General features: G+C 47.8%; 1 protein-coding gene across 1 annotated transcript; it reads left to right on the forward strand.

Moving 5' to 3' along the window:
• Window positions 1-5,823: 5,823 nt before the first annotated feature.
• On the forward strand, window positions 5,824-6,824 carry RNF228 (ring finger protein 228). Its single transcript, XM_087740549.1, has one exon. It carries the CDS (start codon window positions 5,929-5,931, stop codon window positions 6,793-6,795), a length of 867 nt encoding a protein of 288 aa, XP_087596675.1. The 5' UTR covers window positions 5,824-5,928; the 3' UTR covers window positions 6,796-6,824.
• The last annotated feature ends 6,704 nt before the right edge of the window (window positions 6,825-13,528 follow it).

The following is a 13,528-nucleotide window of genomic DNA, read 5'->3' on the forward strand; positions in this document are numbered from 1 at the left end:
TAAATCAGTGCAATTCCTGGATTCTTTTCTCAATTATATCATCAGCAACGGGTTTGAAGAAGTGCAGTTTGCTTAGTAGAAGGTGAATTTTATAAAAATGCATTTGTTCCTAAAGCCACAGCCCACCTCAAAGACTGCACCAATTTAAATACTGTTTTCTACGAGATTAATTAAATCCCTGCAAACATCCAGGGCAGAACTGAAGCACAGCTCCTGCTTCAGGGAGCCATTAATAAAGTGCCACTCACTGAAGAGATGCGGGCTGCTTTGGCTGCACTTCACCGTACCGCACAGCCCGAGGGACCCAAGGGGCGCACGGCTCTGGAGCCCAAGCGATTGATCTTGATACTCCCCTGACCTAGATTAAACGTAGGTCTGCATGGGTAATACTGGAGTCACCTCTGCCTGACCTCCAGAGTTAGCCCATGTCTGCCATCGGCTTAAATAACATTCCTGAGATGCATTTGCTCTGGATAGCAAGTCTGTGGTGATGCTCTTTGTTGCTGTTAAACCTTGGCTATTTGAGAAGACTATTGCACCAAGGGACATAACCTCCCAATGGTTCCTCATCTTTTCTTAACCAAAGCTCATAATGTAGTTACCTGTTTGGGATGTGCTGAAAACACAGGATTATGGAAAATAAATGGATGGGAATAATCAGAAATTATTCCCACCAGAAATGATGTAGTCATCCCCAGCTTTAAGCCTGTGTCCCTCACCCTTTTATTGCCAATAAAGCTGTTGCACAATTTGGCATCAGACTTGGTAACAAGGGTGTGTCTGTGCTTGGGGCTTCATGTCAACACTGGGTTGAGGAAGAGAAGCTTAACGCTTAACCTAGTAGAAAAGAGAAAGCAGAGACCTCACCAGCAGAGGTGAGTGGTCAGTGAAGGCACTCTCTTTCACGCATTCCTCATTGCCTGAGGCAACTGAAGTAGGACCGTATTTAGCAGCTACCAGTGTATTTTTGGAGGAGAGGGGTGTCAAATACAGTACCTCCACATCTATTTACCTCTGCATCTTTCCTATTACATGCATTAAGAGAACAACACATTTCCTATATGATTGTGACTGACTTGGAATTGTTCATAATTGCAATTCTTTTTCTCTCCTTTTTCAGCTTCCTGAAATGGCCCGCAAATATTATGGCAAATTAACATTCTTTTCTGTACTGAATGCAATAGACAGCGCATGCAATAGCTCTTACAGTAGTTCCAAGACAGAAAAGGTTAAAAAGCACTTTAATTATAAATTATTCAGAAATACATTATATGAAATAAAATGTTAACGTGAAGAAAGCAGAAGATGATGTTGCAGCATCCTACAATACAATGATATGGCATAAAAATAATGCACGGCTTTTGCCACCCCTCAAAAGTGAGTGGAAATGAGGTTGAAGGAGGAAACTTGTGTAAATGAATTTGAGTGGAATGATGAAAAGCAAGAGAGTTCTCTTTTTCTAAATATTTACCAAATGAGCTCTCGGCTTCGTTACTTAATGCACTCTAGAAAGTCATACAATAAGCAGACTTTTATAAAAGTAAAAAACTCCTGACATTAAAATATTGTCAAAAAGCTTCTGATGTCAACCATAATAGTATATTCAACCACAAGGACTTATCTGAAGAGTTGTCTCACTTCAATGACTTTTGCATCAGTCCTACACAAGCTACTTCATCACGGAAATGTATAGCATAAAGAAGGGGGAGTTAACTTTTTTACCGTGAATGGACTGGCATCCGATCCATTCCTGTCCTGTGCATCCATCAGAAAGAACTTTCTTCCTACCTATAAATAAAAAGCAAGATGTCAAATTTCATTAAACATGCCTATTGTACAGCAACACAGAAATTCTGAAGAATTAAACCAGCTAAACAAAACATTATTGCTGCAGGCATGTATGCCAGCATGTCCCTTGTGAAAAACATGAGGATTCTTCTATGATGTTTTGGGCTTGGCTCATCAGTGAGTTCATTTTACACTGTTACAGCTCTTCTTAGATCAAGTCTTACACCAGCATAAAACTGGCATGCTGCACTGGGTAAATCAGGCCCAATATTTAAAATGCTAAAAATCAATTCTTACCAGCTGCAGGATGATTATTTTAAGTAGAAAAATGTGTATTTTGTAAGGGTTGTTTGCCACTTTTGCTCAGAATTCATAACACAACTTCTTCTGAATAACATCCAAAGTCTCTGATAGCAGTTCAGCCAAAAGTCAGCCCTCAGAATCGGCTCAGTTGCATTTCAGGTTTTTTTTTTTTACAATAACTAATGCATCTTTCCCACTAAAGAACAGCCCCTACAAGCTGACAATCCAAAGAACAAATGCTCATCGTAATTACAGTGACTAAAGGAGAGAATACGTCTGGATCTTAAGAAATACAGTAACTCTTCCAAAAATCTGAAGAAATTTCTCTTCTCTTCCATCCCAGCCTAGGAAGCCTTTAAATTCAACATGAAGATGTCTTCCAGTACTCATGGTCCAGCTCTTCTGCTTGTGAAGAATCATGGATTCAGTCACCAGAGGAATCCAGCCAAGAAGCCACCTGCAACTCCAGGCCAGGTGCCCTGCTCGTCCAAGAGACCGAGGAGCCAGGGTAGCACCGCGTCGCGGGGAGCAGGAGTCCGTGTTGCATGGACACATGCCCTGCCCATAAATCTGTGCACCCTCGGAGAGCTACAGCTGAGCAATATCCTACACAGATAAGGCTGCCAGGGGATACAAGAACACAGCTTACTCTTCAGGTTGTCAGAGCAGGCTTTCAAGCCTTGCTCTGGACTATAATATCCCATTATATACATGACATGTTGCTGGACTAAGACAAAAGGGCTGAAATCATTAATGGCTTTGTTCCAGAGTAAGGTAAGTGTACATAAATCACTGTCACTGTGGTCCCAGCCTCATTTCCTCTCCTGCCCACACAGCCACCAGCATTTTCCCTTGCACTGGCTGCAGACCTCATGCACCCAGGCAGCGACCTGCTTTGCTGAGTTGTTCCAGCAGAAAAACTAATAAAAAATGTAACAGTGTTCAGCTGGATCATCTCCATGAACTGACTTGCTGTGTCATCACATGAGTTTCTGTGCTAGCAAAAGCGTAAGAGCCCACAAGTGCCACTAGATACACAAAGAGGTAAATAGGAGTCGCACCCTTCCATAGAAAAAAGCAGCATCTCACCGGGAGTGGGGACCACGCGGCTTACGTGTTCTATTAAATAATGTTCTCTAGGGACCGCACGGCACAAGACAACCTTGCTTGTGCAGGATCCAGTTATACAGTATTGTGTTCACAGGGGTAATTATGAGCAAAGAAGCTCCTGTGATTACACACCAGTTTTTCTCATTCTTAGCTTTATCAAAAAAAGTAAATTTCATCCTAATTTCATATTTAGCATTTTTATTTTCTTTTTTTTTTTTCAGTTATGCTCAACTTTGCCATCTATCCTGTGTAGTTTTCATGCCAGAATTACAGGAAGCTTTCCCAATGCTGACTTTCATATGCTTATTAGGTGGAGTTTCAGTTGACCTCAAGGCAGATACACATCAGATAAGAAAACTCAGAATACAAAAGACAGAGACAAAGCAGTTCGAACCAGAAACAGAGCTGATGTATCTGGACCTTATTAGAGCATTTGATACAGTGCCTCGAAAAATTTTACTTGAAAAATTAATTCAGATCTGCTTGGATCTAAGGACTTTCACGCATTTTGAAAATGAATTGAAAGTTGTAGGGTTATGAAAATGGCAATATTATTAAGTGGAAGGGCGGTGCCTGGGATAATTTGACATACATCTTTTAACAATGCTCTAATTAAATGGGAAGACGACGCTAAACTGGGAAACAGTAGCACGAAAAAAAAAAAGGGGCAAACCAAACCAAACCACCAGAAACATATTTAAGAATACCTGAGTAAATAAGACCAGATTTAGTGTAAAAAAATGGAAGATAGCAGAGTTAGTTGAACACAGTCCAAATCCATCAGGGATGATACGCAGCACCGGGAAAACAGTAACACTGAAGAAGTCCTCCAGGTGACAGGGGTGGATAGGCTCCGAGGTTGCAAACCAGTGTGGGCTTTTAAAAAGGGGTGATTTTTGACTCCACATGCCGAAGTAGCTGTGCACTATGGACAGTAATAACTAAAGCCATTTTTTTTCTTCTTTTCAAGAGACTGAGCCTAGATTTTTCACAGACTTTAAATCATCTCCTAGGATAAATTACAGAAAGGATCTTCCTCCCTGTACAGAGAATGTTCCTACTTTTCTCTGTGTGACTTTATCCCATTATTTCAGTTTATGCTAAGCTGAAAAACTTTAAGCAAGTTCCCTCTTCTGCTCATTTTATTGTTCAAGGACTCGTGGACAATCTTCAGACCTGCCACCACAACTGAGCAATGTGTGCCATTTCATCTTCCCAAAAAGCCGTTCTTTCTAAACAATTAACAGTGTCCCCGTTTTGTTGGGCTCTTCAAGAATGCTCAGGACTCAGCAACAACGTAAGTCCTCACACAGACAGCTAAAAGAGGGATCCAGTACTGGGGAGAGGGAGCTTCCCCCAGCGTTTGCGGTGAAGCACGCCTGACAGAGCATGCCAGACGGCAGAAGAGAGGGGAAGATGTCTGAGCTGAGACAGCTCTCAGTCCAGAGATGACGTTCCCAAGATGCAGCAGGCAACGCGGTGTGCCTGAAACATGGGCCTTACCTGCCTAGAGCTATCCCCAGCTGTAAGTGCATTTTCAGAACTACAAAGAGAAATAATTATTTTATGGCCTGTGCTAGACCTGAGGAATACGGAGTTACTCCAGATTTCCCTGACATGACAGAGCAGAATTTGATTTAGTGAAACCTATCAGATTAACAGTGTGACATCGGAGGCTATGAATGCTTTATTGTTTGGATTGTTTTTAATTAAATTGGGAGAAAGCTCTCAATCTTAAAACACAACGTCAGGATGTAAATAAAAGCATCAGTAACTCCTTTTGCCTCTGGTTTCCAGAATAAAATAGCTTTTATTTTCACTGTACATAATGAAAGGAAATCGCCGTGCACTAAGGGTCCTTCCCAAAGACAAGCAAAATGTATGTTAGCCTGCGAGCTGCAATGTATTGAACAGATGTTAACCTGCCACCGTACGGGCCTTCCCATGTTAACCCCTGATTAGCAGCGTTCGCTGCCTAACGAGTGTTTTGTAAGCATAAGTGCTGGTCCTAATGCACAATCACATCGGGGAACCCTCATCAACTGCTAAAATCAATAGGACGATTACAAAAATGCAACTCGGGACTGAAAAGCTACCGGCGTTTTCCAGCTCTGAGTGTTTCCTAGAGCCAGGGCAGCCCCCGGGGCTGCAGGACGCGGCAGCCCCCGGCAGCGCGGCGGGGCGGCTGGGGAAGACCCGAGCCCGGCAGCCCGGCTGGCCCGCGCAGAGGCGGGGACGCCGCCGGGGCACCCAGCCCTCGGGCCCTGCGGACGCGGCCTCCCGGCTGCCCCGACCGCGGTGCCGCACGCCCCTCCAGCCGCCGCCGGGCGCGGGGGCCCGGGCCGAGCCCTCGCCGCAGGGCACGCCAGGCGGGCCGGGAGAAGGGACCCGCCGCCGCCTGGGCCGGGACGCGCTCCCCGCCGCCGCGCACCGGCGGCCGCTCCCGGGGGCGGGCGGCGCCGATCCCGCCCCCCGCCCGCGGCAGCCGCCAGCAGCCCCCGGCAGCCGCCAGCGCGGCGGGCGGGCGGCGCGGCGGGCGGGCAGGCGGCCGGCGGCCCTCCCTCCCGTCCCCCGGCCCTCCCTCCCCGCCGGGCCGCGCCGCAGCCCGCGGGCGCGGCCAGGAGGCGGCGGGGCCGCGGCTCCCCGGCCGCTTCCCAGGCGCGGCGCGGCGCGGCCCGGGACTCGCCGCCTTTCCGCGGGCCTCCGTCCCCCCTCCGGCGAGATGTTATGGCCGAGCCGGCGCAGAAGGGCGGCGTAGGGCAGGGCGGGCGGCAGGAGAATGAGGCGGCGGCGGCGGCGGCGGCCGCCCCCAGCTACGAGGACTACGAGTGCAAGATCTGCTACAACTACTTCGACCTGGAGCGGCGGGCGCCCAAGCTGCTGGAGTGCCTGCACACCTTCTGCCAGGAGTGCCTGAGCCAGCTGCACCTGCGGGCCGCCCAGCAGCCCCCCGCCGCCGCCGCCGCCGCCGCCGAGCCGGGGCCGGGGCCCGGCCGCTCGGCCGGCGGCTCCCTGGCCTGCCCGCTCTGCCGCCACCGCACGGCGCTGCCCGACCACCGCGTCCACGGCCTCCCGGTCAACACCAAGCTGGCCGCCGCCTGCCCGCCGCAGCTGCGGGCCCGCGACCCGCTGCCCCAGGACAGCCTGCCGCCGCTGCCGCCCCGCCGCCCGCCCCGCGCCCGGGAGGCGGCGGCCGCCCTCGCCCCGCCGGCCCCCGGCCCCGCCGGCCGGGCCGGGCCGCGCTCCTCGGGCGGCGGCTACGAGAGCTGCCAGAGCTGCAAGCGGGCGGCGCTGAGCGCCGGCTGCGTGTGCGTCGTCGTCTCCTTCCTCTCCATGGTGGTGCTGCTCTTCACCGGCCTCATCTTCGTCAACCAGTACGGCGGCGACGCCGCGCCCGGCGCCTCGGCCTCGCCGTCGCCGGTGGGGCCGATCTGCCTGTCGGTGGCCAGCATCCTCGCCCTCTTCTCCGTCGTCGTCACATGGCTCATCTGCTGGCTCAAGTACCGGCCCGAGGCGGCGGCGGCGACCGGCGGGGCGACCTCCAACGGCACCGCGCGGGGCCGGGCGGCGGCCGCCCGCAGGAGCGACACGTAGCGCCGGCGGCCCGCAGCGGAGCGGAGCGGAGCGGAGCGGGGCCGGGCGGCGGCGGGCGCCGAGGGGCTGGGCTGGGCTGGGCGGGGGGCGCGGAGCGGCTGTGAGGGGGCCCGGGCCCGGCCCCCCGCGCCCCGCTGTCCGGGGAGAGCGCGGCCCGGCGGCCCTGGCGGGGCCCGGAGCGGCTGGGCCGCGGCCCCCGCTGGCGGTGCCCCTCCTTCGGCTGGCCGCAGCCCCGTCCCAGCCGAGAGGCGGGCGGGCAGCGGCGGGGGCTGGACGCGGGCGAGGCCGCGGCTCTCGCGGGTGTAACGGGCCGGCCAGCGCTGGGCCTGGGGCCCGCCGTGGTGGCGGGCGGGCGGCAGGGCAGGCCCCAGCCCCGCCAGGGTGCCGGGCCCGCCGCGGTGGCAGGGTGGCCCTGCAGCCAGGCCAGCCCCGCGGCTCGGGCAGAGCCCGAGGCGGCGGGGATGGTCTGCAGGGCCCGGGCGAGGGGCTGCGGAGGGTCCGGCCGCCCCGGGGCAGGGCGGGGCGCGTCCCTAGCAAAGGCGCCGGGAAGGGCCCCCGGGGCTGGGCTCCGCGGCCGGGGGCGCGACCCTCCCGCCGCGGCCGGGGGCGCTCCCCGCTCGCCGCGCACCCTGCTGCAGAGGGACACGGTCGCGATTAAAGGAAACTGGCTTACTGTTGCCCCCACCTGGAAGATAATTGGAGAGGTTCACTGTGGTTAGGAGCAGAACAGGATCGCGATGTTAACCGCGTTTTGTTTTCCCTTTTACGAGTACATATAGAAGAAGCTGTAACAGAAATGTATTATCTTAAAGAGACTGAGCCAAAGTTTCCCTACAATGTATCGAGTACGGTTTTGTTACAATTTTATTAGAAGGCCGTCGAGCCCTCTGTTCGTTGCTTAAAATAAGCTTTATTATTTAATTCTTCGAAATTCTCTTTTAATGTGGGAGACTGAAACACTACGTTGCACACTTAATTTATGGAAGGTGATGTAATTAATGGAGCTCTAAAATAGAGCTAAGAGACTCCTGTGGTAGATAGTAATGTTTCACTGGCCATTGATTTCAATTTTCACACAGCGAGAGAAGCCCACATTAAAATACGGACTTTCAGCATCGCTGTAAAAGTGGAATGCAGTAGCATAATTTGTGTATTGAACATTTACCTTCGGTCGAGGTAGCTGTAACAAGACGGTGGTTTCCCCTCTTGGTAAGTTTCTCCTCTGTGTTATGAGTTCTTGTAAAGGCCAGTAGAAAACGTTTTTGTTCCCTGAGGTTGGAACAGCAAAGATGTCCTTGAAATGTGATGAGATGCTCATAATATGAAATGGAAAAACATTGCCATACAGCTGGTTTTGTAGTATATTAAGGAGAGCACTCTGTATAGATACTGTTCTGTGTTGCAGGATAATTCATTTGGTGCCTGAATTTTTTTTAACTTAATTAGTTGTTATAATCTATTCTATTGGGAATAAGAGAATGCTGCTTATTCCGTGTTTCTACACAGTACTGTAATGGAATGAGGTAATTATTTTCGTGCTTAACAATTCAAGAATTTTAAAAGTGATCTTTTAGTATGTGTATTTTGCAAGCTGTCTGCATGATATTCTGACAAGTATCCTCTTAATAGACCTTCACTTGACCACTTCTATTTATCACAAGGGCAAAGGAATTTACTATGTAGAAATGTAAAGGCAGCAGGTGAAGATGTGTGATGTGTTTTATGACTGCACAAGTGATGTGTACTGTGCATTGTCTTGATTATCACAGATCTGTGAAAAACAACCCCCCGACGCCCCAAAAAATCCCCACAAACCCAAGCGGTATTTATACAGACTCTGTTACGATGGACGCAGTTTGTGGAAACAGTATGTGATTTTTGTGTCACTTATGTCTATTTAAAAAGATCCGCACCAGCCTTTTAAGGTCGTATATCATAATATAAAGGCCCCGAGGAGATAAATTACTGGGATCAACTGTGGCTCTGACCGTGCTTCGTGTATTTAGACCAGTGTTTTCAAACTTGGAGTTGCTCGTTAGCCGTGTAAAAGGTGTATGCCTCCTAAAATCAGGCCTGACTATTAGCCCCTGTTGACTTCAGCAGTAGTTGTGGATGTTCTGCACCAAAGAAAATCACAAGACTTTTTTATTTAAGCATCTAAATGAGAATTTAGATGGTTGACTTCAGGTACAAACATTTGAAAATTTTGGCCTTAACCTCTCTGTTCTTCAGTTAATGCATCTGTAAAGTTTGATAATAGCGTTGACCTACCTCACAGGCAAGATGTGAGGCTTTATTTATTAAAGTTTTTAAGCAATTGGAGATCCTTGAAGAGGAGGTGCTATAGAAGTACAAGTATTATTATAAATGATACTGTAGTAAGAATAAATATGTGTAAATTAATGGACATAAACAGCAGCAATGTTTTCTAAGAAAAATAAATATATAAAATATGTACATGTGTACATCATATGCACCAATATATGATTTACCTGTTTGTGCTTCTACTGCAAACGCAGCGTGCGTATCAGCATTTCTATTCAATCAGGTAAGCTCCGGTACCTGGCAGTTCAGATGAGCCCACCCCGCAGTCACGTCTCACGTAGACGTGCCGCAGCTAGCTCCGGGTGCTCGTGAAGCTCAGCTGGAGCTCACGGCGTAGCTCTTCCTTTGCTTTGCTCCTGCAGGCTTTCTGGCTGCAGTAGGAGGCTTGGATGTCGCAGGTGCGCTGCCGGCACTGTCCGGGCGAGCAAGCTAGCTCGCACCAACTCGGGTATGTTTGCAGGAGCTGCAGTCGCAGCAGAACCTAGTATGTAGCTGTGCCCTGAAATACTGATTACAGTAAGAAATGTATACTCCATCTTTTTCTTTTTTTTCCACATCATAGTTTTATTCTTGCCTTTTCTCTGTAAACAGTATTTGCCATTTTGACTAAACCAATGGTTTCAACTGGGATCCATGGACTACTTCTAAAGGATCTGCAAAAGGTAAGTAAGAAAAGCAAATTGATCATCAGAAGCTTAAATTTGTTACGTGAGGGTCAACTTTAAAGTGTTTAGAGGTTGGCACATTAAAAAAAAGTTGAAGATCACAGGCCTAAACAGGATTTTCAGGCTTATTCACAACTGAACGATCACATTACAGATCAAGTTCCCACCCATATATTTGAAAATATTTCAGAGCCAAATTAAAATGGACAGTCTGACCGTATGCCAAATCCTTCTCTCTGCTTATGCAAATTTTGGGAAACTCCACTGGTTTCGGGAGCGTTAGTCTGGATCCACATCACAGTACCAGTCAGAAAAAACCATGCATTGTATACATCTCTGGCTACCGTAGAATCCCAGTATTATATTTGTATTTTGGGTTCCTTTGAGTGTACAGTTTGTTTGTCCAAAGCCAAACTTTGCTCAAGTTTCAGTAAAAAAAAGTTAAGTAAAAAACAAAAAGTGAAAATCCATGTGGCTGGTGGTGGTTTATTATTGTGACTATTTCGGTCAGAACACTTGTGTTTTCTAGTTGTTTAAAAACGCGCAGAGATACGCAGCTGAAGGGGTATGCATCAGTTACACTATCCACACATCTCACAGAAAAAAACGGTGCTTTGGGGCACTCTGTGGGAAAGCAGCGAAGGAGGGATATACCACAACACCATGGGGAAAATCATGGGAAATACAAGCTGCTGCCTTTTTTTTTTCCTTGCACTCATTTTTCTTTTTTTGTGCTGTGCAACATTTCTCTGCGTTACACAGTCTGGGGCACAGGCAGCTACAGCCAAGGAATGGAAGCACCAGGAAAGTAAACAAAGGCCTGAAGCTTTCTCAGGAATTTTTTGACCTCTGCGAGATCACAGGCTGCGTGAACCCTGAAAGATCTGTAGTTTCCAGTCATGCCAGAAGATCTTAAATTTTGTGTAGCGGTAATCCCCTGTTCCTCTACCTGAGTGGAGCATACTGGGCTCCAGACTGGAAGATTAGATTAAATGTTAAGCTCATGATTTGGAATAGGTTGCCAGACATCAGTGGTATTAGCCCAAGAGAGGGAGAAAAAAGCAGATAGGAGGCCAGAAGCCAGCTTACCAGCCCAGAACCGGGGTGGGTAGTCACGTACTGTAGACTGTTCTTTCCCGTCTTACCTGGGGCCGGTGGCTACCACCTCTGCTTGAGGAAAGTTCTCACTGGAGCTAGCTGCAGCCGCGGGATAAGGCTCAGTATATGCTCTGTGCGGGGAGCTTCTGCCATTTACGATGTATGGGGATGCGTTAGGACAATCACTACCGCGTTACAACTTTACTTCTCTCATGTTGCCTTTCTAATTACTTGCGCTCAAGAATTCAATTTTTTAAAGCACCATAATGTGTTTAAAACATATCATGTACCTTCAGTGCCACAGTGTAGAAATTTTTATTTCTGCTCTCTCCTTTGAAAGTGTCTCTGGTAAATACTGCGGCTGCAGGCAAGAAATTATATTCCTTTCTACATCGCTAGCCCACAAGTAGTAAATAATCATACAGTGTTAATTTACGTAACGGCAGGTATTTGAAAGGCAAGTTTGACAGAAAAACACATGAGTATTTCATAAATGCATGGAAGGAATAAAACTCTCAATTACCTAGTTGGACTGGTTAAAAAGCCTGCATAAGGCGATACTTTTGTATTCTTCTATCGTGCAAAAAGCAACATAGCAGTTACTCTCATATTTACGATCGTTAGAAATGTACCACAACGCCAAATAATAAAAAAGTAGCTAACAGCTGTGGGTACTGAATCGTACATCCCTGCAAGTTAGATCAGTGACCTGAATTTCCAAAGTGACTGGTAGTTTGGGTCCGATCTGTTTTTGTCTGGGTTGAGACAGCATTTTGGAAGGACATTTCAAAATCAGGCTCAATAATAGTATTGTGGGCTGAGAACCCAGAAGACCATCTTACTCTGAAAAGCAAGTTTCTGTCTGCATTTATACTTTAGAGAACAGAAAAGAATAAACTTCCATTATTTTTTCCTCACACTGTAAAAATACATTATTAAAATATGGTGGATTACAGGAGCATATGGCAATACTGTTGCTTCTTACCTTAATGCTCTTCTTCTGTAGCTCAAATTACCATTCACAGGGATTCAGGTTTGCTTTCAAGGCTCACATCCCAAAGTAGCTTATTGTGTGTAACACACTGTGTAAAATGTCTTTTGCAAATGATGGAAGAGTGAGTTGCCTTCACACGGCAGTTAGCACAGACTGAAGAATACAGGTGTAGTTATAGGGTTAATGAGGAGTTTCAGTTGAAATCCTCCTTCAGTGAGCAATTTCATTGGAGTGGGCGAACTGCTTCAACTGGGCAGGACTGCTGGTTGTGCAAACAGACAAAATCCCGCTGGATGGGAATTGTCGTGTGTGTGACCGACAAGCTGCTCTGGAAAACAGCGTGCAATCGTGTAATCAGACCTGGTGCTGAAAACCTTTACTTAGGGGAACAGTTGTGAAGCCCAAGGAGAAGTGCTGTCGCAGCTCCCTCGCTCGTGTTCAGCCTGGCACAGTCCAGCCTCTTTCCCGTATCAGTGTGTTCTGTGTCGCAGTGAAAATTGAACAGCTGCTGAAGAAGACTCTTTAAATATGAACGTGTACATCACTCAGAGGAATGGCTATTAATCATCTCTGACCTGCAGGTTTGAGCATAAACAGTGCATTTGATATTAATACGGTGCGAGATATGTTTATGAACACGATATTGAGTGCCTAATATTCATTGGAAATAAAAGTGTAGGAGAATTGTTTGCCTAACTTTGTCAGAGCTCTTGGTGTGCACTTGAATCCTCCTGGGCTCAATGGTCCTTTTCCCCGTGTCATGGACGTTTTGTAGATGTAACAACCCTGTCTGTTCTGCTGGTCTAGAGAATGTGCTTTATCTCACTGCAAGTTAGTTAATTTTGTTAGCATATTATATTGCCACAGAAAGCTTCAGTCTTGGTTTGTATTAACCTCTGCTCATTTAAACCACACCGGAGGCGGCTCCCTGTCGGTTGCCCGTTGGTGCAAGACCTTCACACAAACGTTACAAATGTTCCCTTCCCGTTACAAACGAGCAATGGGTTTTTCATGGCTGCAGTTTCTAATGTTTCTGAAGGGTATTTCTATTTGATGGCTCACTTTTATTAAAGCCCTGCAACTTATCCTGCTTCTACATTTTATCCGGGTGCATGTAGAAATGGAGATATTGGGAAGAAATGCCAAAAGTGCGTTAACAACATGCGGTTTCTGATGTGGGGGATACATATATTCATACTAGATGTATTCAACTACATTGTTCTTTGATCTCAATGCAGCATAAAATACTTTTGCTTGTGTTACGGGGAAGGAGCAATACTGGCCCTCCGCCTGGCGTGTATCTCCTCTTACTAAAACCACCCAGCACTGAACTGGCCTTGCAGCTCTGGTTCTGTGCTGGTCTCAGGCGTACTTTTCACGTCATACAGATGATGAGGTTTTGGGTCAAGGTGATTGTAATCTCTTACACAGAGCCTCAGCTGAGAAATATCTCAGCTATTTTAAGGAGATTTTTACAGTAAACAAATATTGTGAGGTTGATTTGTCGCATTGGATTATGAAATTTGGGAGGAATAGCTTGAAAGATTTTTACTTTTTTTTTTTTTAATTATTATTTATTCCCCAAACCTACTCCTGATTTGTCAAGCAATCTAAATCTTAACACTTCAGCTCATTACAGGTCCAGATGTAA

This window comes from Nipponia nippon, unplaced genomic scaffold, assembly GCF_047370975.1.
Source record: "Nipponia nippon isolate SJK-2023a ecotype South Korea unplaced genomic scaffold, ASM4737097v1 scaffold_7, whole genome shotgun sequence".
NCBI lineage: Eukaryota > Metazoa > Chordata > Aves > Pelecaniformes > Threskiornithidae > Nipponia > Nipponia nippon.

Excerpts from the sequence above, each read along its gene's own strand:
- RNF228 (XM_087740549.1), top strand. The coding sequence starts at position 5,929 with ATGGCCGAGCCGGCGCAGAAGGGCGGCGTAGGGCAGGGCGGGCGGCAG.